Below are 27962 nucleotides of genomic sequence, written 5' to 3'. Positions count from 1 at the left end.
AAATGCTGTTCAAGCAGAGGACTGTGCTTGTTGTACTGGCTGGCTTGGAGCTTGTTTCTTCCGTGCCACAGCCATGCGCAAGGCCTGAAGAATCATGTTCTCGTTGTTCATGATGTTGTAATTAGTCAGCTTCAGGAGCTTGTTAAAATCTTCTGCTTTCAGTGAGACCTCTCTCGTTGAGTATGGAGAACAGAAACTGGAGAGATCAACCTTGCCCAGTTCCATTTCAGCAGCACTACGTGACATGCCTATCAAGGGAAAAAAGGAAGATGTCTGTATAGTTCCAGGAAATTACAGTACTCTGATAGACTATGTCAAGAATAATTTAGAGAGATCACAGATGCAATTGCTGTGAAGACACATGCAGTGCTGTAATGTCTGAAAAATCTACTTCTGAACAAAGCCTATTGCAATTAATAAACAGTGTCACTAAACATCATTACTTTGCAACTAGCACCTTCTACTGGCCAGCTCATGGCATGTCATTTTATACGGTCACAGGTGCTCAAGTCTTACTCTGCGGGTTCTTGAGTAGAATACATACCAAAGGTAAAAGGAATAAAAAGATATATAGACAGTAGGAAGTATAATATTATTAGCCTTGGAAATCATGATAAAAACAAAGCCTGCATCTCAAATACCAGCCCAAAAGGACACAGTGACTATATTTGTTCATGTACTATTGCTTTGATTTTCCAGCATATACAACCAACACATTAAACAACCCAAACAGGAAGCACAGTGGCCCTCCATAGAACCATTCTGTACTGTACAGGTAATTCTCCCCTAGATCTGACTGTCACAAAAATGCATAATCTGAAAAATATGCTTTTTTCTACACCCTAAAGTAAAATTTGGAGATCACAAGAAGAAATTAGTTCCCGTTCCTCTACTTGAGGAACATGTTTCTTCTTTCACTGAATTGCACCAAGACTCAAACTAAAATTATGCATAAGATTTCGCATGATTTTGCAAACAGTTTGTGTCATCCCAGTTTGCAATGCATTTGCTAGCAGGAACAAGTTAAAAAAAAAAAAAAAGGATTTTTGTATTGAGATGAGGAAAAAACATCCAAGGAGTGAGAAAGTTCATTGGGTCAATAAAATTAGCTAGGTACTGTTAACTTACCAGGTGCTATGTATCTTTGGAAGGTGTCATTCACTAATGGAAAATAAAGCAGCAGGGGAGCTCCTGGGGTCTCTGCACCATCAAACATGTAGCACTCTTTCAGGTTCTTCTCATCATCCTTCAGCCCAATGCTGGGAAATGGAATTCCCTGCTCTGAGAAGTATCTGCAAGCCTGCTCCAGGGGCTGGTCATGGCCCAACAGCAGCAGAGTAAGGAACAGAAAAGATACCCAAGATCAGGCTGCTGCCAAAGCCCAGTAATTCATGCGAAGTTGCACAAAATAGACTGACAGTGCTGGACAGCCGGCAATAATGTGAGCACCTGCAGCCCCAGGGACCGTTTTTCTCTTGCCTGAGGAGCTATTTGGAAATAGTCTTACAGGAAAACACCTACTATCAAGATAGCAAAGTGAGTTTAAATAGGTACCAAGGCACATCTCTAAAATGGGAATATGATTTAGGAATAGAACAGATTAATTCAAAGCATGTTATAAAGCATCATTAATTAAAGGAGAACTAAGTCAGAAAAAATGTAGATCTAAACAAAACTAAATTTGCAGTCCAAGACAGTAAGATTTACAGTCACATTATCTGTTTATGTAGCAGTAGAACTTGTGAGTTGACAACAGACTTTAGCAGGGTTTTGAGACCAACTAACTCATTCTTATAACTTTGAAATTTAGAAATAATATAAGATTTAAAGTTAAATGTCTTAGACCTCAAAATATATCACTAAAAGCCTTCAACAGAAAGCTCATTCGTGATGATCGACTTTTTGTTAAATTATCTAACAAAACACTGAAGTACCATCTCAGTCTGTTTCAATTAAATATTTACAAAAGACTTCAGAGTACAAGAAAGAAATGTAGTGCAAGTTATTACATATGCTCTTTTTCAGTTACAGTACAGAGACAAGTATTTTTCACATGGCATCACGGTGTAAGAGCAGCACTAAAGTATTTTTCACTTGAAAAAAATAACAGAAGCTTAACCAGTGAACTTCATGTTTTCTGTGGTGCCCTTCAGGGACAGGTCTACAATTACAAGACTATATTTGGAAGTCTAAATCTGTCTTTTTATGTGGTGAATAGCACTTTCAAAATCTATATAACCCTTTCATTTATATATGTGTTTAGACTAGATGTAAGGAAGAAACTTTTTACAATAAGGGTGGTGAAACGCTGGAACAGGTTTCCCAGAGAGGTGGCAGATGCTTCATCTCTGGAAACATTGTATGATTCTATGATTTTAACCAAATCAGATTTCTGCGGACATAGTAAATGCATTTGATATCTTGTGTCATGCTCACTGTTTAGGGAGAAAAATTGCATTTACTAAAGAGATAAAAATAAGAATGAAAAAATTCTTCCCTTACTAGGTTGTTCTTGGACACCTGGAAAATCACATATTAAAATGACAAACAAAAATCTTACAAGTTTAAGGAAAATGCAGATTAAATTCAGCATCTGAATCACAGACAAAGTTTTCCCAGCTATATTTATGCTATTAAATCTTACATATAATTTTAATAGAAGTTGTAGCTCAACCATTGTAACTTCACTATGCTGCTCTGTATTTCATTGATAAAGCACTTAGGGCTGTTTTGAAAGTAGTTTGAGAAAAATAGAGGTATTTCCCCCTCTCGGAATTTCCATTCTTCTTCTAAGGTTTGGAAACACTATGTTACTAAATTCCATGTTTTACAGACACCTATCTGAATGCTGTGGAAAGCAAAGGAAAAGTTGTTGACAGTTTTGAGACTTCTTACCAAGGTCTGTGATCCACCAGTGTAGTTGAAGTGTATGAGGAGATCCACTTTCCGCTCTGGTCTCATAAGGGGTGGGCAGCTGGTTTCAAAGAAGAAAGCTGCATCCACCAATTCCAGGTGCTCTGAGTTGCCTCTCAGGTCATTAGGAGAACTGTCCAGCAAAGTGTCTAAAGAGTAAAAGATTCAGTTATTAGCAAACTGCAGAAAGACATCTGTCAAGTTAGAAAGCAAAAGGAAGGCGAGCTTTCTTCCCATTCAGGATTTTCCCGTTGGTTTATGATAGTGTGCACCAATCCTAAAACTCCCATCAGCCTCTCCACTCATGTTTTGTTGGTGTTTCCAAACCCATGAACTGCACCAAAACCTAGCCAGGTGTTGCATACGTGCAGAGTCCCACCCCAGCAATTTACATCCCAGTGAGGACTTTCAGTACCAAACAACCCAAAAATTGAACAGTTGTGTTACTGGAAGTGAAAGATGTGAGGAGTTACTTTGTTGTCCCTCCTCTCCTCTCAGCAAGCAGTAACAACTAACCACAAAATGCACTCAGTTCTCTTCAGGACATACAAACGTCCCTTGCTAAATCCCAGCCCCTGCGCCCACCCCGATGACTGCCTAGGCATGTAGGCAGGAGTGCTGTCCACACCTTTCCATCTTGTGAAATGCTCATGCTGGATGTACTCATTGTGCATCTGGAAGCCCCTCAGGAAGTTGTGGTACTTGGAGACCGCAGGGCGATCCGTTAGGATGTCCCGAAGAGCCGTGGAGAGGCCGCTTGTAGGAGTGAACATGCACGTAGCCATCTCGTATGGCTTCTCGGGCAAGTCTGGTTGTTCACCTAGAGATATATGGCATAAATGACACGCAATTAAATTATAACGACAATTTAGAGGAGGCTAGGCGCAAAGAGGAGAAAGGGTCAGTGGCTCTTCTGTAACAATGGTAATGATGTGTTCACAGTTCTCAGCATTGCATTCTTTTTCCCTATGGTCTGCTGTGAGTTCTGGTTAATTTCTTGACAAAAATATAAATTTACTTTTGTTTTCTAAACCTTGATCTGCTAGGTCTGACTAAAAGACCATTTTTCTCATAAAACAACATGATTTTGATACACATTAAAGTAACTCACCTTTCCAAGTAAACAAAAAAAAAAACCCCAGAAAAAACAATTTTATTTATACATTTGAGGGGAATACTCAAGCTTCTCTCTGGCTAACAAATAGTTGACATGAGGATTTGACAGAAGTTCTTCTTTCCAAGGCTTTTAAACACAACACTTCAGGGATCATCTTGTGTTTCCATCCCTATCTACTTTCCATCAATGTCTGTCTGATGGGGCTTTCCTTCTAATAATGATCTCACTATTTAAGCAAAGCACTGGCTATTCAGTAAAATCAAATCACTTGATTTTCCCAGTGCTCCCCATGCCCCAAGGCTGAGAGCACGAGGATGACAGAAAAACTCAAAAATTGAGAAATGTGAATGCAATTAACCTATCAGAGGGGCCTGGAGGATGGACACCATAACTCAAAGGGTATTTGAGATTTACCTATTTCGGTCACTTTGTCTTGAGTCCACCTGTGCCAGAAGTCCTCTGAATTGTCAGCTGCGTGCCAGGCATCCAAGAGGTTTTTGGAGAAGATACTACTCCACATTCCTAGGAAGTGGGAGAGGTATAATAAGTAGTGCTAAGCTAAACACAAGGAAGTTATTTTAAAAACTGCCTTCTGCTCCTTCCACAGCTCTTCTCTAACTTTTTTTATATTTCTACCCAATTTTTGCATAAGTCCAGACATGTGTTTCAGTGGTAGAGTTGATTCAGAAGGCAAACTTATTTCAGAAAAAAATTTCAAACTATTTTCCCTTCTGCCATTTTTTAACTGCAGCATTCTTTTTAATAAATTTTACCTTGTCATTTTCCTATTTTCATTTCCTTCTGCCTTTGATAAAGAAATCTTTTCAGCCAGCTCCTTCCCTGATTCCCCTCTTTCTTACCCTATTTACTTCTTCTCACCATTTCCTTCAGTCTCCATAAAGTCTTATAGACTTCTAACTTCTGAAGTGTTTTGCAAGCCAAGGGAAATGGCAATGCTTCAAAAGTACTCAAAGGTACATAACAATTTATTTGTCATTTTAGTTTCATTTTATCTTTGCTAGCAAGAGCCGTTGAGTGAGTCTAAGGAGATATGCTGAATTTCAGCTGACTGACCTAGTATCTCTGTTGCCAAATGCAGAACAACAGGTTTCTGGGGACTAATTTCCAGAATCATTAGTGTTTGAAATCTTGTCACTGCCCCAGAGTGGTGAGTCACCTTGCATGAAGCAGATCCGGGACTCAGGGAGCTTCTTCATCAGGCGACCCATGAAGAACTCACTGCCAAAATCCTCCGCACGAATGAAGGCACCGTACTTCAGGAAGCCCACCTCATATGGCGTGAACTCCACCCACTCTGCCAACACACACACACCAGCATTGTTATCTCCCCTACTGAAAACGGTCAGGTTGCCAGATGTGGGATAAATCTGTCAGGTGTTAGACCCTCACAGGCAAGATGGCTTAGCACGTGCCCTAAGCAAACCCTGCTGACAACCACCATTGAACCAGCTGTCTACAGGTTTGTGAAAAAACAATGTCAGGGTTAAGAGAAAATTTACATTCTTTATTTTAATCTAGCAAATGGGAAGTTTTCTCATGGAAGGTGGAATAGAACACTTCTGTTGCTTTTATTGCCTTTAACCAACCATGAAAAATACACATTAAGCAAACTTAAAGCTCCAGTGAATCATTTTAAGAATTCACAGCATTTCTGAGATAGTGTCACAGGTCTGTGTTGTGTCATTAGTCTGAAGTTAGTGTCTGAATATGCACACTTACATATCAGGAAATCTTACAAAATACTGAACTGTTGCTGTCTATCCTGTGGCTGCCCAGTTACTCCTTACATCTCTGAACAGGACTTCTGCTGGCTTGGAGTGAGAATTTAAAACAATTTGTTGTTATTTACAGTATCCTCATGCTGTATCTCCCCAGGTGAAAACAGCTCTTTTCCAGAACTGAAACATTACCTCTAAAGTCTTTGGTGGTAATTTTGTCCTTGACATTGAGGGCAAGGTAGATGGGCAGTGGGTTCTGACCCTGATTCACCGCCTGACGTTGATCAGAAAGTCTGTGGTTGCATTTCTGGATTTGGAAAAAAAAAAACAGTCAGCTGATAATCAGTTCCTTAAAGACATCAACTTATTAAGTCTGAATATGGGATATAATTTTCCTGAATTTCCTCCTAGATTTACTTCCATATGCTTGAATAACAGAGGGCAAGAAAATAATGGAAACAGGAATAATTGTTGTTAGGATAACCAGCCATGTTCTACATTCAGTATACAATGACAGTAATGAGTTGCTTCACGTGCTATTCTAACTTTACATTGCTAAATGTAAGTGAAAAAATAGGGCAGATCTGGGTACTTCAGCTGTTATTACATACTTCATCTGTTAAACATGTGAGTTCTTCACAATAGCATATTAATGACCCTTCTAGTCAAGATTTTTTTTAAAACCATATTGAAAGTTAACATCCACAGAGGAAAAATCCTTAAGCTGTCCAATACTAACAACTTATCTTATACATGAAATGGAGATTTTGAGTGTACTTCAGCCAAATGAAATTCTAGTGTATTTTGCTTTGTAGCACTGAGGTCAGAAATACAACATGAAATATGATATGAAATGAGAGTATTTCATTTTATCTGTTTCACCTAGTCAAAATATAAACCATGTTTACAGGATTTTAAAATAAAATTGCTTTTTCTCCAGCTATCATCAGTCTGCTGGTTTATCTGGAAAGTTTTGCTTGGCACTGCAAGATTAGGAATGGGAGATCCAGATAGATCAAATCCAAAGTAGCTGAAAGGCTCCTGCAAAATCACAGTTTCAGAAGCTAAGATGTCTCAAGAGCTCTGGATCTGTATACCTTCTCCTCACTAAATCACAAAATGCAGTAATTACACATGGGGTACGTCTGCAGTTGATTCAAGGTATGACTGCAGCCTGTGTAAATATTGAAGCAGTGGAGACATAAAAGCATGAGGCCACAAAAACCACCTAAGAATCCAAAAAAAATTCTTGGACAGCTACAATGTTAATTAGCATACTGGTTACTTTAGAGCTAGGCTGAGCATTTGTGTTACATTCAATCACACTTTAGGCTCCAGTATAGGCACACACTATGTCTCCAAGTTATTAAGGTAAATAAGTGGTATTCTGCCTGCATACGAAGTACAGCGTTATTGGCCAGGTGTCTCGTCCTAGGGTTTTAATTTCTCATAACAATCATAAAGATCAAGTCACCAACTTTATAAGAAGAAAGATGTAAAAGGTGTATAGACATTACCCCATCATTTAACATGGCTTCAATCATAAGTCCCCAGAGATCAATAAAAGATGTTTTGTGTCCTGCTTGGGTCCTTTGACTCAGCTCTCTGTAATAATTCCTCAGACTTCTCAAGCAAAAAGCCCCCATCTTGCACTTGGCTGCTTGCTTCCGAGCCTCGATAATTACTTCTCCAATATCCTTACGTGACCAATCAGCATCTTCGTACAGTTTTGTCATTGTCCTGCAGGTAGGAAACATGATGGAAAGTGGAAAGAAATTAAGATGATGTTTTTGAAACTCAGAGGATAGACTTTGCAGAGCTTTGGGCATTTATTGTTTTGTCTTTAGGTTACTGTCTTTTGAGCTTACTTTGAGCAGAAATGCAAGTCAAATCAGTAAAAAATCACTTGATCTGGGATCCAACACAAGCAGCTATCAGCTGTTTATGTTGTTTCTGTCCAACGGTAAATAACTAAAAAGGGTCATTTTGCATAGAATTATGGATGTTTGCACTTCAAATAAAATCTCCTCTTTTAGTTAAGAGATAGGTTACTTCAGTCACACCAAATGTCTGATGCACAATAGGCATGGGTGACTGTCATTCATAGGCCAAAAATGGAAGCAGTAACTAAATAGATCCCTTTTACCCTCACTGAGATCTAAAACCCTAGGCAAAGTATGGGTTTTGCTTGACACAACAAGATCCAAACAACAGTATCTAAATGACTCCTCACCATGTTGTGCCAGACGAGCCACTTATGTATGAAACACAGTCCAGAATACGCAACTTTTGAAGACCCAAAATGCTGCCGTACATGGCAGTGAGGGCTCTTATCCCACACCCTGCTGTGGTCACAGCCACTATAGGCACCTGTTCAACACAAAAAAAAGGGCAGAAAGCATAGATGGAACAGTGGCATCAAGGCACACCATGTCAAAAGAAGACAGACATGCAAGAGTAACATGTAGATACGAGTAAAATAAGACATGTAGATTAGAGATAAAGCAACATTGCTTTATGACTTATAAAAAAATACAAGTTGCTGAACATCCTTGTGGGTTATCCTAGAAGATCTTGGCTCTTCAGGTAGGATTTTTAAGGAACATACACCAAACTTATTGGTTAGAAGCTCCTTCAAATTATTCGCTTGGAAGTCAAGTGGAAATACAGACCTCGCTCATCCAGACAGACTGTTGAGCTCTCCAACTGAGATCGCCCTGGCTGCAAACAGCACCCTGGAGGAGGAGCTGCTGACAGAGGTCCTCACTTCTTATCCACATGGAGGTGAGAAATGACTCCTCATCTCCAGGCTTGAGGGAAAGTAGAGACAAAAATCCCTCAGCAGTGCCTTTTCTAGTTACCTCATGCTCTTGCAGATCTTCCTCCAGATGAAGAACATCTTTCAGAGCAGCAGCAACCACCTTCCTCCGGTTTTGCAGGAAATTCTGTTCGTCAGTGCACAGGTCAAAACCCAGGCGGGTGTCTAGGTTTCTTGGCCTGAAACAGAGACCCTGAGTCCTGAGACCAGGGAACAAATATTATTAATTATTCACCGTGGTCAACTCCAGCTATGTTTGTGTGTGTTTATAAACCAGTTTGTGAACAACATAATGTAATAAATGAGAAAGAGCAACACCACAGACAGGTCTCTGCTAATTGCTGTAGCTGCTAACAAGAATACAAATGAGAAGGTTGAGTAGAACATGACATACTGTCCTGGTATGGTAACAAGGTTCCTACAGCACACTTCTGGTCTTATTTGCTCATATAACTAATTTTTCAAGTTTCAGTAGTGTCTGCCATATCTGCCTGTAACTAGATAGGCAGGCACTGCAGTTGATTAGGGAAACAGCTACCATGCCTTGGTGTTCTTTTGTTTGTATAATACAGAAATATGATTTCTTTGTGGAGCATCTGTGCACATAAGCATGTGGAGCATTGTGTGCATAATAGTGCACACAAACAGAGAGCTGCTTACTGAGCTGCACTAACAGCTTGGAAACTTGGAGGAAAGGGGATCCATTATTTAATTCTCCATCACTGAAAAAGGAGAATCTGGCAAAAAAAAAAGCCTGCAAACCAAAGATGAATACACCTCTGCTTACAACTGAGCTTGCAAGGACCTCTGCTGATTTCAAATGAGCTTTGTGTGGGTGCAGATGGCTCCCAGTTACACGATCAGGTCTTACTAGAGATTCACTTACCATTCACTTGCCTTTGTGTACAAGTCAATTGTCCTGTCCTGAAAATCACAAAACAAACAGTGTAAGCATGCTCAGGTCATTAATCCTGTGCCTTCCTCCCCCACTCTGTCTACAGGCTGAGTTTCACTGTCTTTGCAGTCAGCAATGCAGCTGCAGAATCTGGCCACAATGAGCTCCAGTGCAGTCTGGGTTGAAGAGAAGTGGGCCAGTCACCCAAGCCAGGTGGGCTTAGGGGCCCACAGCTTTGCATAGCTGGATACCTAGTTTAACCTTCATTTTCTGGGAAGGTCATTGAAACCTGGGCATCTAAACCACAGACATATGGATGTTCTCTGTTTCATCCTCTGCTTCAGGCTTTCCCTTTGCAAATACAAGTCTTAATTGTCATATCCATTACTGTTAGCTTGCATTTATGTAGATGAACATATTAGATATGTCCTGAGGAAATTATTTTAAACTTAGAACAGGGTTGAACGGCATGTCTGGAACCACATGGAGAATAAAAGAGAAAAAATAAATATTGCATAGTTGCAGAGTGACTATCGTTCACACCTTACACTGTAGCATGTGTCATGTCTGACAGGAACTGAATCACTGAACTGTAAGACTCATCACCCACTAAACTGAATGCGTATTGGGCTGGTTTTTATTAAGAAAGACTTGTTCTCACCTCTGCTATTGTTATTTTCTCTTGTATAGGAAGCGAGTTCAGAGCTAGAGTAACAGACTCATTCATATCTCTTTCATTTTGACTTGATATAGACTGGAAAAAAGGGTAAAAAAAATAATGAGAGTTAACTCTTACACAAAAGGGGGGAAAAAGAGGTAAAAACAGTCTCCCCGCCTCACTTACGTACATGTGCTTACCAGTTCCCTGCATACACAGCCCTGTGCACACACTCAGATCTTAGAGGTCCCCAAAGAAATGCACAGCAAAGAGCCAGCTACATGTTAGCGGTGATCACATACCCTGCTGAGCCGCCTCCGCCGCGGTAGAGCCACGGTGAGCGCTGACTGATTGTACTTGATGTAGTGGAATCTGGCTGGGGAAGTCGGACAGAGGCAGGAGCTCAGCGTGTGCATCTTGGTTCCTTCATACGACCCATCCACAGTTAATGCAAACTTTCTCTCTGAAGCAAAGGAGTTTCAAACTTAAGTTCTTAAACAAATTGAATATTTTGTTTGCACAGTAATGTAATATATGTTTTTCTTAAGTAATTACTTCATTTTGATACCCAAATTATAGGATATATAAGTAGACTCACTTATCTGAGCCTTTGTACAGAATGTGCTGTATAGTAACTGTTGCTATAGCACTACTGCACTTCCAGATATACTGTTGAGACTACTGCTCTGTTCATTAGATAATGATTCACAATTGATAACAGTTTTGGGGGGAAAACGCACCCTCTCCTTGAAGTCTGAAATTTTCAAAGTACCTCAGCAATAACATAGTATCTGGTACTAAAATATTATTCTGGTATAGTAATAAGGTATTTCAGATTTAGGGGAGAAACTTTTTTTTTTTTGTAGCACAGCATAGTTCTCTTTGGAAACAGAAAAAATCTCAGTCCCTCTCTCATGCTTCCCTTTACTTATTTTTTTTTTACTGTATTTTTTTACTGTATTTTTTTTTAATAATTTCTAGCACTTACAAAAATAATGTCTGGTAGTTTCTTGCCTTTGTATAATAAGCTTCAGAAAAGTCTCTTCAAGTAATTGAAAAATGGTCTTTATATAGAACGGAATCAATCAAGGTTCAAGGTGAAATATATTCTGTAAATCCACACACTCAATGGTATATAATCAGCCTTCCAAAGAATTATCCCATTCAAGCATTCTCAGCTACATCTAGCAAACTTCTTCACTGTGACAACTGAACTCAACTGGATCATCCATGCGTTTAAGCATTTTGGTGGATTGGGGCCATCAGGAGGTGTCAGAGTGAGATGTTTTAAAAATTGTGCAGGAGATGCACAGGTCCACAAGCATGGACTTTACACGGTAGTGATGCACTGCTTAAAACCTGCAACAAATGTCTTCTTTGGTAATATACAGTGTGCCTTGTGTTTCACCTAGTGGCATGTTTTACATTGTTATGCCTAAAGAAATTTTAAGACGTTAAATTGATAAATGAGGCCCAGTCCTCATTCTGCCCATTTTCTTTGTCTCTGAATCCAGAGATGCCAAGAGTTAGTTCCAGTTTAGGACTCAAAATAATTCAATTCCCTGCACAAATGCTTTCAAAATTTATAAGCATCTGACAAGATGTTATTATGGAGGAAAGTATTTTGTGAGGTAACCAGACCACGTGCTCATTACACCAAATTCTGTAATAATCTGTATATTTCTAACCAACTACAGCCCCCTCCACAGGCCACTGGCATTAGTGAGATTTTGGTCTTGCATCTTAAATAACTTTAAATCAGGGGGTTCAAGTGTAAAACACTGAGCACTTTTGCCATCGAGTAGCATCCAGATTTCCTCTGTAAGTCAGCAAAAGGCTCACCCGTACTGTCCTTCCTCAGCCTCCCGTCATTCACCTGCACATCCAAACAAGAAACTTCACGTGACTGTAAGAGACAACCAGGGAAAGAGAAAAATGTGTTAGCTGTCAGCAGACCTCTGCCTTGGCCAGTCCCTCAGGCACGTGTGGGGCACAGAGGCTCAGGGCATGCATCTCGAGGGATAGATGGTGCCAGCCTGTTACCCCCCTACCAGGTCTAGGGAGGTGGCATTGGGCTTCCACATGGGAAATAAGAGATTGCGTAGAGATGAGGAAAGAGAAGGGATCTGCTTACTCCTGCTTGGAGGAGCAGCCCCAAAAGGGTGTGGGGGAGGACTGGCCACAGGAGAAGGCTCCCCAGGCAGGGAACTCAGCCTAGCTCTCCCTGGGCATACAGAGGGGACCGGTTTGGTTTGGGCAGAAACAAGTGCTGCCAGCACCTCACAGCTTTCACAGCTGCAGCCTCTCCCAGCATGAGTCACTAGCAGGGACCGTGCAGGAATGCCAACGCTGACACCAATGCCTACCTCTCGACTCATGCCTTCATGCCACCGTATGGAGCAACTGCCCGGTACCTTTAATACCAGCTTTGCAATAAGCATTGCTGTATGGCAGGGAAATGATTATGAAATAAAAATTACCACTAAAACTCCATTAGTAATGATGTTTTCAGGAGGATCCGGACTAAAAGACAAAATGGAAAACAATCAGTTCAAAAGCAGCACTGGTTTTTTTTCTGTTTTTTTTTTAACTCTTTAATAATTATTTCATTATCTTTTATCTTTAAGTCCATCTTTAGACAGACAGCATGGGCAAACAGCATCAGAGAGTCTAGCTAGACATTCAATCACCTCTGCCTGTCACAGCCGTGAGTCTGAATTTATTTATGGAGAGCTGCTGAACGGAAGAGCTCCTCACTGTATCAGACAGGATCATTTTCTGACACACTGAAGTAAATTTACACAGGGATGGCATAATTACACTATCACCCTGTATTGCTCAGTTCAGACTGGGGGATCAGAGGTGAAAAGTTGGCAAATTCATCCAACATGCCATAACAAAAAAGGAAAAAATACTTCCATTTACCCTAAAAATCAACACTAGGGCTGATTTACCAGCCCGTTCTCTCCATTAACTGCTGTACAGCCTCGAAACACAGTAAAATTTTTTTAATCTATTCTCACAACTCAAATGGGTTCCAAGTATAATTTTCCCACATTCTATGACAAAGCAAGTATCTGGGATCCCACAGTAAGGAGAAAGAGGGGTTTGAAACTTGAAACTTCCTCCTGTGCAGAATACCCCTTGCAGCCTGGTGAACAGCAACCATCAGGGACATCTCTATGCTTCCATCGGAATCTGTGCTTGCTTTTCTGTGTGTCTGGATGCCCAGTGTAGATACATGCATGTCATGCACACATTCTCCATTACATGCCCTATACAAGCATTTCCTGAACAGCCAAAGTTCCCGTCTACTTTACTTAGAAGGTGACAGTGTCAGGGGGCTGATGTTTTGTGTCAGTAACATTTTGTCTCTGGCTTACATTTCTGTTGATTGCCTATTTGAGCTTACATACCTGCTCTCCATTGTGAATTCAACCTCCAGCTCCTCTTTTCCCTGCAAAAGAAAGTGAGGGCGATCACTACAGGTTGGTCCTCCTGTGAAGAGAGATACCCAACAGGCATCTGTGCTCTTCAGGAGCCTCTGTAAGCAACCGTCCACCTTTTGTTATGGCACATGCAACAAATTTAATTTTCTTCATGTTGTATCTGTCACATGTGTCTAACGTCATATCCATTACTCTAATAGTCTCTTAGTTTAGACATGCAATACCACAGGGCCTTTTGGTGGTTGCTCCTCCTTTCTACAGTCATAGGTTCAGCTCCCACAGTTTCACAAGCCACCTGCAATTCCCCTTTCCCTTCCCCTCCCACAAGCTCTCACACTCCCCACTGTTCCTCAGCATGAGCAAGGCTGGATTTCTCTGGTGCATCCAAATCATCCTGCCCCTCCTCCCATCCCTCACCCACAGCCTGTGCAGGTGGGCCTGGTAGTACATTAACATGGTGGCATACTTGGGCATATGAAGCTCATGGTGTTCTGGAGGGTGTATTTTGGTTTGGTGGACTGCACACAGACTCATTGCATGCTCAGAATTCACCTTTGTCTTTTGTAATTGCCTTCTCCTGAGATTTCCTTCCTCCTTTGCAGGTTTGGGTGCAACTCCCATTATCTACCTAGTTGCCTACCTAGTATGAGCACTAAGGAAAATACAGCATGGAGAGCCAGCCTTTCCAAAACAGGTATCAAATCAAGTCATATCAGCACTCACTCAAATTAAGTATTTCTAGGCCTAAACATTGCCCTTAAAACTTCAATATAAAGTTGTCTCAACCATATTGAATCAAGACCTGCTGAAAAACTTATTTTTTTAAAAAGTTCAGCTATTCAAGTGTGTCATAGTTTAGCCCTGCTTGGGACCAAGCTACGGAGTTTTTCACTCACTCTCCCCACCCTCTCTCTTCCTAGGCATAACTTAATTTCACATTATCTCTACCTGCTTCCCCCTGCCTCAAGCAGCACAGGGAGGGGGTAGAGAATGGGGGTTGCAGTCAGTTCATCACATCTCGTTTTCTGCTGCTCCTTCTTCCTTGGGGGAAGAACTTGAACTCCTCACATTCCTCCCCTGCTCCATCGTGGGGTCCCTTCCACGAGTTACAGTACTTCCTGAACCGCTCCAACATGGGTCTTTTTTCCACGGGGTGCAGCTCCTCAGGAACTGCACGGGCCCTCTGCAGGCCATAGCCTCCTTCAGGTATCTGCCTGCCCCAGCGTGGGCTCCTCCACGGGCTGCAGGTGGATCTCTGCTCCTGCGTGGGCTTCTATGGACTGCAGAGGGGACAGCCTGCCTCACCATGGGCTGCTTCACGGGCTGCAGGGGAATCTTCTCAGGAGCAGCATTACTCCTCCCCCTCCTTCTTCACTGACCATCTCCAGCCGTTCCTCTCACAACAAAATTCTTCACAATCAGCTCAGGTAGATGCCTCTCAGGTTCTCTTCACATCTCTCTTCACTTTTTGCAGCCAGGCTGGGCTAAGTTGGGCCCAGACATCCGCTCAGCAGGAGGCCAGAGGGTGAGGGCCACAAAGTCCACACTTCACACTCTCTGTCTGGGGGCTTCTGCTTCTTCACTCTTCTTTTCTTTTTTGTTTTTTTTTTTTTTTTTTTTTTTTCCACTTCTTAAATATGTTCTCACAGAGGCGTTATCACTGTTGCCAATGAGCTTGGCCCTGGTCCAGCTGCAGGTCTGCCCTTGACCCAAGCCAAGTCCACCAGACAAAGGGGAAACTTCTAGCAGCTTCTCACAAAAGCTGACACTGTAGCCCCGCCCTGCTATACAAGAGCAGCACAAAGTGTTATGTTCATTTTCCAAGTAAGCTGGATGCCACATTGGGTTTGCAGTTTATGACTGCAGATCACTACTTTTACATTAGCAGAACATAACACATAGCTCAGAACTACCAACTCCAACTGCAAAGGGATGCTCAAAACTATTGGGGTAAACTCTTGTTACTTTGACATCAAGGACAGCAAAACAACAATCAAGTCCAATAACGCTGGCCAACTCAGTCTGTAGAAGCAGCACCTAAAATTTACCATAATTACAGAAGCAACACTGGGCATCAACCCCTGAAACAGATGGACATACTCAGGCAGCTAAAAAGGCAGTAAGAAAGGCTTGTATATGGGACACAGGAGAGAAAAGGAGGTAATCACATTCTCACCTAACCACATCCCCTTAGTTTTGTCCTTGAATTTTATCCATACCTGTGGATTCAGCTGGAAACATATCTGAATGTTTTCTCCAAGCTGGATTTTGGAGACATCAAAGAAAACAGTGAGGAGATGATCATCTTGAGTTATGTTGTCCTCATCACAAACTTTTAGCTCCAGAATGTTCTGAGATTTAAAAAAAAAAAAAAAAAGATTATCATAGAATCATAGAATGGTTAGGGTTGGAAGGGACCTTCAAAGGTCATCTAGTCCAACCCCCCTGCAAGGAGCAGGGACATCCCCAATTAGATCAGGTTGTTCAGAGCCTCATCCAGCCTGGCCTTGAACGTTTCCAGGGATGGGGCTTCCACCACCTTTCTGGGCAACCTGTGCCAGTGTTCTATAACTCGCATTGTGAAAAATTTTTCCTAATTTCCAATCTAAATCTACTCCCCACTATTTTAAAACCATTACCCCTCGTCCTATTGCAACAGGCCCTACTAAACAGCCTCTCCCCATCTTTCTTATAGGCCCCCTTGAGGTACTGGAAGACTGCTATAAGGTCTCCCCGGAGCCTCCTCTTCTCCAGGATGAACAGCCCCAACTCTCTCAGCCTGTCCTCATAAGAGAGGTGCTCCAGCCCTTTTATCATCTTCGTGGCCCTCCTCTGGACCTTCTCCAACTGGTCCATGTCCTTCTTGTGCTGGGGGCTCCAGAACTGGACACAGTACTCCAGGTGGGGTCTCACCAGGGCAGAGTAGAGGGGGAGAATCACCTCCCTTGACCACTAACGAAAATAACATGCTACAGATGTTTCGTTTTAGGTGAAGGAATTTGTGGAAGAATAAAAAAAAATAAATAAAAAAAAAAGAATAAAAATAGTAAAAAACCAGAAACTTTGCAGTTGCTCTCTATGGACTGTATTGAGTGTGCAGGCAGATACAATCTTATCTAACCATCGAAAGTTAAATGGCTACAATAAGAGAGCGTGAATACTTCCTAAGGGAACTCAGAAAGACCCGCAGAGTGGAAAGGTTATATGGTAGGTTTGATATCTGATAAGAATACCTGTTGGGGATAGCCACATTCCTACCTTAACCTGGCTCTGAATTGTGAAGTGGAAGGTTTCGTTCCACGTCGGGTGCTTGCTGTTCTGGACTGTCTTGGTGCGGAAATGCTGCACGGAAGCTGTTGGCAGGCTCAAGCTTACATAGCAATCGGACTGGGTTACTGTTGAAGAGAGGGAAAGCGTGAAAGCAATAGATGAATGAAACACATCTAGTACACCATAATGTATTGCACTATATTAATTTTTAAGCTCTGTACATAGGACAGTATGCAGAAAGTAAACTAGGATGCTAGCTAAGATACTATCAAGCCAGTGCTAGACAATCAGCTTGTTTTACTCTTGTGAAAGCCCAGGAGTTTACTTTTCTTGAGAACTACTTATTTTAATTGCTGGAAAACAATAAACATTCCATATACATGGTTACATTGCATTCCTTTTCAAAGAGAAAAAAGAAAGTCCCAGGGAGCTACAGGTCAGTCAGTCTCACCTCTGTCCCTGGCAAGATCATGGAGCAGAACCTCCTAGAAACTATGCTAAGGCACAGAAAATAAGGATGTGATTTGTGACAGCCAACACAGCTTCACTAAGGGCAGATTGTGCCTTACAAATTTGGTGGCCTTCTATGATGGGGTTACAGCATTGGTGGATAAGGGAAGAGCAACTGATGTAACCTAACTGGACTTGTGCAAAGCATTTGACACTGCCCCACACAACATCCTTGTCTCTAAACTGGAAAGGCATGGGTTTGGCAGATGGACTACTTGGTAGATAAGGAATTGGCTGGATGGCGGGAACCTAAGAGTTGTGGTCAATGGTTTGATGTCCAAGAGGAGACCAGTGATGAGTGACGTTCCTCAGGACTCGGTATTTGGACCGACCCTGTTTAATATCTTTGTTGGCGACATGGACAGTGGGATAGAGTGCACCCTCAGCAAGTTTGCTGACGACACCAAGCTGTGTGGTGCAGTCCACGCACTGGAGGGAAGGGATTCCATCCAGAGGGACGTTGATGGGCTGGAGAGGTGGGCCCATGAGAATGTCATGAAGTTCAACAAGGCCAAGTGCAAGGTCCTGCACATGGATTGGGGCAATCCCAAGCACCAATACAGGCTGGGCAGAGAATGGATTGAGGGTAACCCTGAGGAGAAAGACTTGGGAGTGTTGGAGGATGAGAAGCTCAACGTGAGCTAGCAACATGTGCTTGTAGTCCAGAAAGCCAACCGCATCCTGGCCTGCATCAAGTGTGGCCAGCAGGTCAAGGGAGGTGATTCTTGCCCTCTATTCTGCTCTGGTGAGACATCACCTGGAGAACTGCATCCAGCTCTGGAGCCCCCAACATAAGAAGGACATGGACCTGTTGGAGAGAGTCCAGAGGAGGGCCACAAAGATGGTCAGGGGGCTGGAGCACCTCTCCTATGTCCTGTCCTGGCTAGGAGAGTTGGGGCTGTTCAGCCTGGAGAAGAGGAGGCTCCGGGTAGACCTTATAGAGACCTTCCAGTACCCTAGGGGCCTACAGGAAAGCTGGAAAGGGACTTTTGACAAGGGCCACATAGGGATAGGATGATGGCTAATGGCTTTAAACTAAAAGAGGGTAGATTTAGATCAGATATAAGGAAGAAATTCTTTACTCTGAGGGCGGTGAGGTACTGGAACAGGTTGCCCAAAGAAGTTGTGGATGCCCCATCCCTGGAAGTGTTCAGGGCCAGGTTGGATGGGGCTTTGAGCAACTTGGTCTAGTGGAAAGTGTCCCTGCTCATGGCAGGGGGGTTGGACTAGATGACCTTTAAAGGTCCCTTCCAATCCAAACCATTCTATGATTCTACAAGATACGTAGTCAAACTACCTATTTATATCAGGCTTCAAAGGTTTTAATGCTGAAAATCCATCCATACGCACAGGGACACACACACATGGCAGTCTCACAGGGCTGGGCACCATGGATGGTTCAGCTGCCTGTTATGAAGCAGGTAACATTAGCAGCTGTGACAACAGCTACCATACAGACAGAGCCCAGCTCCTACATACTGAGCTTCCACAGATAGGCATGAACATGCCTTCATATTTCTGAGGTAGCTCTGACTGTAAGTTCCATCTTGTCTACTTTCTGGAGCATCCTTTCTTTTCTCTAGCATGTCTGGCTGCCAATGCAGCAGAGGCAGGAGCTCATTGCTCTGAAGGTTCACATGAAGCTCCAGTGCTGTCACAGAAGGCAAGTCTTCCATCAAGGCACCTGATCTCAGTCTGCTTTCTTCCCTTTTTGAAATTTAAAGAAGGGAACATGCACACCATAGCAGTCAACAGAGCTTCTCTAGAAGAAAAAAAAAAATCAAGGAAAAAGTTTTCAAGAAAAAAAAAAATGAATGTGGAGATGAATTGCATTAATCCTCTGTGAAGGGGATTAAAATGAGCACATACAAGAATTAAATTGAATTGTTGAACAGTTTGATGGCATAACTTTCACTTTGAGAAGCAGCTCTCCTGAGGCAGAGTTTTTGCCAGTAAAACTGTATAAAAAATATTGCTTCATGTGACTGTTTTCACCTGCCTCTCTATGTCTCAGACAGAGAGGTAAAGGTATTTGCAACTCTTAATCTGCAGGTGAAAGCTTGTCTGTGCTTCCCAGCACAGATGAAGCTGACGTTGCTTCTTTGCACAAGATTGGATTACTTTGCTGTTGCAATTAGAGGCAAATTTTCACCTATGAGTTTTAATGTTCCCAAGTCTAGTGAGGGCAGCTTTAGTGTTTTGATTTTCCTTTATCTGCTGAAGAGGCCAGTTGTAAAGTTTGGCTTCCCACCTGAGCTCCACTGTAAGTGAGGAACGTTCAGAGCCAAAGCTTCGGTATGAAACAGTAGTTAGTAGCAGTCTGCAGTGCTTATACCATCAGCAAGAACTTTCTATCTGAGCTCATAATAATCTGCCTGCAAATACATTTTGTCATCATTATTAGGAAATAAAAGATAAATGTGAATCATGAGATTAACAATCCTGTGGACCCACACTCAAAAGACAGGGATGATCACCCTACAGAACACAATCTGTTAGTTATGGATGACAGCCTACACAAGTGCCAAAGATAGCACGGGGGCGTATTGACTATAAGTGCCAATGCCATCATTAGCATTATATTTCCTCTATTTGTAATGCCACCTACTGAAGTATTCCTGCCATTGCATAGCAGACACACCTTCATCTGAACAGACTTAAGTCTTGTCCAGTAGACCTGACTTTGGGAAATACAGAATAATTGACTTGGCCTTTTATTGCACTCCATGTGTAACTGAAGAATTTACAAAGCCAGTCTTTTTTTTCCGTGACTACCCTTAAGTTATCTTCATTTGAGTAACTCTGGAAAAAAAAAAAAGTGTAACTTTGACTGATGAAGGTAGTTATGGTATATACAAAGATATATAAATTCTAAAAAAATATTAAAACACATAGAAATCATCTGACCTTCTAACAGTCCCAATAGCTCCCAAACTTCTGTTTGCATACAGGAAATGTCCATATGAAAAATCTTTTTTGGCTCTTGGGAAGTCCAGACTGATATTAGCACAGACTGCTGACAGGTCTTGTCTCCACTAGAAGGAGGATCAGAAGGACCCAAATTGCATAAATCTGAGTGATCCAAAGTTTGCTTCATTGACATTTCCCAAATAGCAATACATGCTCTGACTGTTCCAAAGAACAAAGTATTATTTCAAAAGTCCATCTTTTTTTTTTCCTGTAAGTAATCACTGCCTGCTACAGCACTGTATTGTACACCTTTAAGAAATAACTACTCGTCAGACAGCAGAGCCCCGATTTCTCATTTAGATCTCTGACTTTCTCTGAGGGACTTCTAACACAGCCACTAAACAAGCACGCTTCCCTCTTCCCATCTGCAAAATGTGTTTGGCGATGCCTTTTGTACTTCAGCGGTTTCCTCTGAAACCTAATTGCCTCTTGTTTCTTAAATATTTTCCAGGTGTTATGAGGGAAGCACTTACAACACATCTTGGATACCTCAGGCCTGTATTCTGCCCGACCAGCTCCAGGCACAAGCAGATGTGAGAACTGGAACTCCAAAATGTACCCTGAGCTCAAGAAGATCAATCATGCCACAATATCCCATTGCCTTGTGTCAAGTGCCTCTTCACATACAGGTACAAGGCTCCCATTGCCAGCCACGTGCAAGCAAATCATAATTACCCTGGTACATAAGCCTACCCACCACCTAACTACAGCGATTACGCTCACATGTGGTACACACAGCAGGGCTTCACAGGAGCGACCTGTTGTGTCCCTCTCCTGGACCAAAACAGGCGAGCAGCCATCAAACATGCTTGGCGTGGCAGCTGTGGTATCACTGTGGGGCAATATCCTGCCAAAAGCAGGTGTGGCAGCAGGTGTTTATGACAGCACAGTCTCCTCGTCCAGTTATTAAGTTTCTAATTATCTTCCCGGATAGCAGCAGGACTGGATCTTAATTGTGCTTTACCATTATAAAGCATTACAGTGACATGACCCATGCTCAGAAACACCATAGCCCCAGCACCACGCTGCATCCTGGAGCAGAGCAGGGCACCAGCTGTTCTGGCTTAAGCTAAAATCTCACCTGTCTGGTAGACAGCTCAGGTTGAAAGAAAGCTAAACCAAAATTTTTTCATTTTACTTCTACCTCCTTTTTTGATGCTAACAGACACAGCCTCCAGCCCACATGTAACCTGGGCAGAAACCTGGACATCCTCATCCTCTCAGACTGCCTTTAGGTGCTCACATTGAGCACTGTGGGGTAGACTTTTTCGTGACTGTTAGGGTAGAGTTTTTCTTATTGTGCTGAAGGGATCTGAATCAAGAATGTACTCTCAAACACTGTGTGCCCACCCAGATCATCTCCTTAATCGTGTCTCCCCTCACTTGGACCCATCCACATTGCAAAATATATATTATCACCACCAGCTGAGAAAAGTGGGTTTTTTTCTCCCTCTCACACTGTGGAGCTAAGCAGAGATCTGGTTGAGGGTGGGTGAACAGGCAGGTGTTGCTGTTTGCTAGAGTGTAGAATATTAGATAATTTAGATCATAGTAATTTTTTTTTTTAAATAAGAATGTGGATTACTTCTGTGAAAGTAAACATTTTCCTTCTCAAGGCCCTTCACAGTCAGACTGTCAGAATTCATTCAGTCCTGGGAGATCAGTTCCTGCCTCCAGGGAGCATTCAACATTAATTTCCTAATAGCTAAACTACAATAAAAAGATATCACACTTTCTCCCACGCTGCCCTTCACATTGGGTGGAGTGGCCTACAAGTATCCCTAAAACACTATCACTAGTCTGTTACATCCCTCTTTAAAACATCCCTTTGCTGAGATGTTGCTAAATAATCTTAATTTCCCCCCTCCCCCCTATTTTCTCCCTTGTCAGGCTTTATCAGTTCACATCCTCTTATTTTATAACAAGATTTCAGGCAGCACCTAGAACAATAGGCTATTGGCACGTAATTGCAACTGCTTACATGGTGAAGTAAGTAATAAATAACAATGAAACAATAACAACAGTGCAAGAACAAAACACCAGAAGTCTGCGGGTTCCTGCAATAAGTATCACATTGGACCATGGTTCCTCAAACAGTAATGTATTTCACTGACTATATTTCTTTTCAGGATCTCAAGGGCCTTTCCACGAATTGATATCATATGTGGCAGAACTGCTACTCCAATGTATAAAATACGGTTTTGATAAAAATGTAAAACATACTTAATTTTATAAAATACTGTACTCAAAGTAATAAAAGCCCTATATTAAAAAAGTCCAAAACTTGGAAGTGTCCAGAATTAACAAGCCTAATTAAAAAAAAAAAAAAGAAAGCTTAAAAAAAAATACCATTTTCTTACTAAGAAAATGCTGAAGAAGATATTTAACTCTACACCATTTGTTAATTCAAGTTAATGATTTTTTTTTTTCTCTCCAGTATCTTGTTCTTTAATCCCTTTGTATTTTTGGGGGAAGAATCTTTGGTCCTCTTAGGGATGGACATCAGTGTCAAAGCAGAATATGCCCCACATTTAGCGGCAAGTGTCTAAGGAAGAGTATAAGAAGACAAGAATCATATAATGCGTTCTCAGCCCTCACCATTTAACATTCAGAGACTTCCCAAGACAACTTTCACTGGATTTTTCTTTTATGAACTCATACAGTTTCTGCCTGGAACCCCCATAAACTTTTGTCATCCTTGATCTCCTGCTGTGGAAAGTTCCCAGTCTGAACCACATGCTGCAAAAAGACATGTCCTTCTGTCTGTTCTGAAGCTATGGAGGTTGACCAAGGTCTGTGGGAGACTGCAGAGATTTTCAAATTTTTTTTTTAGCAGACAGCCCTGTTTTTAAGGATGGGTTGGATTGGTGCATATCCAAAGCTCACCCCATTAGGGAGTCAGGATGCAGGTGGGGCACACACCCAAACCTGGGAACTGGCAAGTGTTCACAGGTCCAGGAACACCAAGACCACCAATGAGCATGATGGGGACGTTGGTGTGCTCAGTGGAAAGGGGGAACGTGGACAGCATGAACAAGGCACTAAATTCACAGGTGGAATTGATAATATCAGCTATGCATCAATACATAAGTGGAAATTAGTTTTATAATATACACACTGATGGATCAGTGAGAAGAACAGACAGAATAGTCCAAGGGTACATTTAAAAGATGTAGAGTTTAAAAAGCAGAATGAAACAATTTAAATTGTCTTAGATAAAACCACTATTTTATGCACTGAACTTCCATTAAAGGTCTTGTATTATCTATTCTGTGGGAGATGTTAGTGAGGTTTTGAGTGTCTATTGTTATGGATTAATTTTCCCATCTCCATTACCTGGAAAATGGAGCAGATACATCCATAACAAAGTTAACCTGCAGCACCAGGTTGGGAGACCTTCTGAACACTAGATATGTATTAAACAAAAGGATTCAAAAACTCTACAAAAACCTAGTGCAAGAAGAGATCTTGAGAGCAGAAAATAACAAAAAGAGATTCACTTCAAAAAAAAAAGATGGGCGCAATTGGTGAGAGACAGGAGTTGATTTAAAATGTTAAAAACCTATAAGACAACTGAGAACTAGGTAACACTTGCCAATTTGTTCTGTCTAGAAAAGTTTTCAGGAAAAGCAAAATAATAAAAACAGAACTGAGAAAAGGAAGAATGATAAAAAAAAAAATCAGTGTTAGGAAAGTGGTACTGTAAAGAAGTCTACATCGCTAGTGATGGAGGTCCACATGCTTCTGAGTTCCCTAAGGCTGTGTGAAAGTAATCTCTGGGGAGCTGTAAAGATGACTGAAACAACTCAATGATGTTCCCCCGGTTTTACACACAAACCAGGAAAATTTTGTACAAGTGGTATCTTTTTATCTTGAGCCTCCCATTTTGCTGCTTCTCACTGAAAGTCACATACAGTTACCAACATGCAATCTGCACTAGCTTTTGCTATGCCAGTGAATTTAGCCAGAGGTTAAATTAATTTATTAAAACATTTGAAGGATAAGTTTATTTTATATGATAAAGAGCATGTCATTGAAATATGTGACTTCTACAAGGCTGGCTGCATAGAAAACTACATCCTGAAATGATTTAAAAGCAGATCTTTCTGATAAAAGAAACTGACAAATTTCACACTCAGCAAAATCAATGTTACTGGAATTAAGCAGCTGTCAATCAAAACCAGATTCAACAATTAAGGGTAAGCAAGGCTGTCCCATGACTGGTATGCTTTTCTTTTCCTACGTGATGGAAGTACCCAATAAGCAAAGCATTCACCTTTTGCAATTATTGTTTTGTTTGAGCATTTTTTTTCTCTCAATATTTTGACTGATACTAGCATTTCAAACAGATGATAGGTTGGCAGTGTTGGTGGTGAAGGCCTGTCATTCTTTTTTGCAGGCAACAACCAATATATGCTTCACAGTGTAACACAGAACAGCCTCAGCCTGGAAAGCCTGTGCCGTGGCTTTGCTGCTGCTCCAGACCCTGTGTCACACTCCAAAAGCACCTCTGTCATTCAAACTGCTCCTTCAAGCAGCTTTATGGGCTGGTGGGACGTGTCTTGGACTGGGAAGGACAAATGTCTCAGCATTTCAGCATCTGTCCCTTGCCCTAGAAACCTTCAAGTATCAGGAAAGACAGTGTCAAAACATAGGAAACTCCCTTCAGAATGAAAATAGTTTCAAGACAAAAATAGAAAGCATTGATCTAGATGTTAAAAAAGTGGAGAGGAAGTTTGGTAAGCTCATTATCATGCTGATGGTTTGATAGAACGTGAATATGTGGGGAGATATCTAAGGCTGTAGTTTTCCACATCTCTCTCTTTCAGTTCAGAGTGCCTCTTTGTACCTTAAAAAGCTGTAGCAAGCTGTACCTTTTAGCTGTAGCAAGAGATTTCTCTCCAGTCTATAATTGAGCTTCAAATCTCCTTCCCACACTTTAAAAGTAGTTCAGTGGGAAGGTTCATACAGACTCTTCTTCCCCATACATTCAGCAATAACAAAGCATCTTACTTCTCTTCAATAAAAATCAGAGTGAGAAACTTCTTCAAATACCTTTCATCTCTACAGAAACTATAGCAGAACTCAAAGCAAATCACTTTTGAAAGACCTAAACAAATATCTTGCATCACTTTAACAGAAGAAATTTAGCCTGTTCTGCCTCCTATAGAAACTTTCTGGATCCAGGCCTTCTTATTTGTATAAATGAATAAATGCAAAACAGTCAGCCATCTCCTCAATTGGGGGAGATTGTCATTCACACCTTTTTTTCTAGTGCTTTGAAGTTCAGATATTTATGGAGCAGTAATAAACTTTTACGTAACTATAATTCCTGGGGATTTCATGAAAATAAATAAGAATAGAAAAGCTAACACTGTGAGCCCTCAACTAAGTTTTGAAACATGGCTGTTCCTATAACTGAATCAAATTTGACAGTCTATGAGAGGTGCCAAGTATGCAGTCCTGAGCTCACATGAAATATTCTGAGATAGGTGCAGGGATGCAGAGGGTGGACATTACTGTAAGAAGGAACCATAGAAGGAAGTACTCCATCTAAACTTCTTATTGCAGCCTTTCCTGTGAATAAAAAAAAAAAAAAAACCTTTCTTTGTCAATTCAGATGTGAAATATTTTACGCATTCTGTGCAAAGATCTTCTGAACTACAACTGGTGGCTAGACTACAGCGTTACACTGGCAAAGATATAAGAATAAATAATATCTTCTAACTATGCTACCTCATCTTCAGCATACCACAGTCACACATTATCTCTCTCCTGTTATAAGTACTCTGCAATGTTTGTGACACTTGGTTATATTTTGAGTAGTTTCATGAGCACTTGGAAGTTGCAGGGATATAGCAAAGATACTCACACAAGTCTGCTTTCCTGGCATTTTTCATCCGTATGATTTTTACAGTGAGCAAGTTGCATGGAGAGGCCTCTGTCTGTTGAATAACAAACAAAATGCATGGGATGAGCATGCAGAGAGAAAGAAGAGAAGGACAGTCAGAGATAGCATTGAATTGTTTCAATTCCAACCATCCAAAATATTTCTGAACTGAGGTTCTTTCTTGTGCATTCACTTCTCCTTCTTCCCAGAAGGTTTGCAGCCAAGTGTGGCCAGAGACCCAAAATGTACATTCAATCACAGACCAAACCTCTGATGTCCTCCATTTTCCATTCTAAGGAAAATTATAGTAAGCCTCAACTTGAGGTGTTACAACCCAATCGCAGAGAAATGTATGATAGTGAGCCATGCTGTGTTATTAATACAGCTGACACACATCTTGGTCTGCGCAAATTCAAAGGACGTCATATATATATATCCACTATATTTCACAACAAACAGTAGGCAATCTAGCAGGACAGGAATTAGTAACGATATCATGGTGTAATAATGCTGCTCATCAGCTGGTTTATAGCTATGTAACTACATTGTTATGTTTGGCGTAGAGCAGTGCTGTCTCTTAGACAAAGAGGAACTGAAAAGTGTCTTCCAGAGACCTCTCAGAAGCAGGGAGAGAAACCAATAACTCTGTAATTATTTCTCCCTGAATAATTCAGCTCATTCAATCTTCCTTTAATCAAAAGTCACAGGAAAATACCAATGGAAATCTTGGGAAAACACCTAAACCTAAGTGGTTATCAAAAGATGTTTAACAAATCTGCCAGGAAACTGGTTTTATTTTGTCATCCTCTCTCATCCTAAGCAAGTATCAGACAAACACAATACTTAATTGAAAGCGTGGGAGCTGAAGGTGAGGTACTTTGTTCCCTAGATAACTGTCTTTTTTAAAGGAATAAAAGGAAGAAAAACTGAACATTTAATGTTCTAAATGAAAAAAAAAAAAAATAAAAAAAAAAATAAAACCACCCCACACTTGAAAAAAATCAAAACACCAAAACCAACTTAAAAAAAAACCTCAAAAAAACCCTTAAAACCACAAACAAACAAAAAAAACCCAAACAACCAGGAGAAGCAAAAAAGAAAGAGCAAAACTGTGTAGTGATGCAACAAACACATAAGAGACAGTTCATCCACACTACCTATAGAGCAGGGACTATTACTGCAACAAGTACCTAGATCAGTATATAACAATGTGTCACCATTCATTCTCTTATGCCCCAAAACTCCCGCAATTTTCAAGAGAGCTATATTTAACACCTCACATAATATTCTTTTCCAGGCTTTCCCCATACACTCATTGATATTAGTGATACCTCTGTATTTTTACTCAGTGTGTTGTTTTGCCTGGCCCAATTGGATGGAAGTGGAGGACAACAGCAATGTACAAAAATATATCTTTTTTTTTAATTGAGAGTTTTCAAAGTAGTTAAATTACTGCAGCATAAAAGTCCTTTCATTCCTGAAGGTCAAAACACAAAGTAGGCACAAAACCCAGGCAGAAGCCCTGCTTTGCTCTCAGCCTTGGTGCTGAAGAAGAAATCACAGAGCCGAAGATACAGGAGGCAGAACACCACTTCCTACAGCCAGCAGGTCCCCTCTTCTGCCAAGGGGCTGCCTGCACAACTCATCACAGAGCCTCCTCCATCCTTTTCTTACCTGGCTCTTACTGTAGAACAGTCCCATCGTGGTATTTTCTGCGTCTGAGCCAGGTGCTA

At 41.3% G+C, this 27962-nt stretch overlaps 1 protein-coding gene across 1 annotated transcript; it reads right to left on the bottom strand.

Moving 5' to 3' along the window:
• Positions 1–9: 9 nt before the first annotated feature.
• LOC104479677 (cytosolic phospholipase A2 epsilon) lies at positions 10–27930 on the bottom strand. The gene is made up of 20 exons (XM_010120394.2): positions 27904–27930; positions 26212–26284; positions 16848–16984; positions 15809–15940; positions 13557–13597; positions 12621–12663; positions 11983–12046; positions 10443–10603; positions 10144–10236; positions 9474–9511; positions 8631–8787; positions 8003–8139; positions 7287–7509; positions 5962–6076; positions 5208–5345; positions 4445–4552; positions 3542–3733; positions 2896–3062; positions 1129–1312; positions 10–248 (listed from the first exon to the last, which is right to left on the bottom strand). The coding sequence occupies exons 1-20, from the start codon at positions 27928–27930 to the stop codon at positions 10–12; spliced, it is 2469 nt and encodes an 822-aa protein (XP_010118696.2).
• Between the last annotated feature and the right edge of the window lie 32 nt (positions 27931–27962).

This window comes from Chlamydotis macqueenii, chromosome 5 (assembly GCF_036417535.1).
Source record: "Chlamydotis macqueenii isolate bChlMac1 chromosome 5, bChlMac1.mat, whole genome shotgun sequence".
Lineage (NCBI taxonomy): Eukaryota > Metazoa > Chordata > Aves > Otidiformes > Otididae > Chlamydotis > Chlamydotis macqueenii.
The sequence above is the reverse complement of the archived record's forward strand: the minus strand, read 5'-3'. Positions and strand labels throughout refer to the sequence as shown.

Coding starts and splice junctions, on each gene's coding strand:
- LOC104479677 (XM_010120394.2), bottom strand. CDS start 27,930: ATGGGACTGTTCTACAGTAAGAGCCAG. Junction 10,604..11,982: donor GCTGAGGAAGGACAGTACGG/GTGAGCCTTTTG, acceptor CCTTTGCTTCAG/AGAGAAAGTTTGCATTAACT. Junction 249..1,128: donor CCAAAGATACATAGCACCTG/GTAAGTTAACAG, acceptor TTCCCTTGATAG/GCATGTCACGTAGTGCTGCT.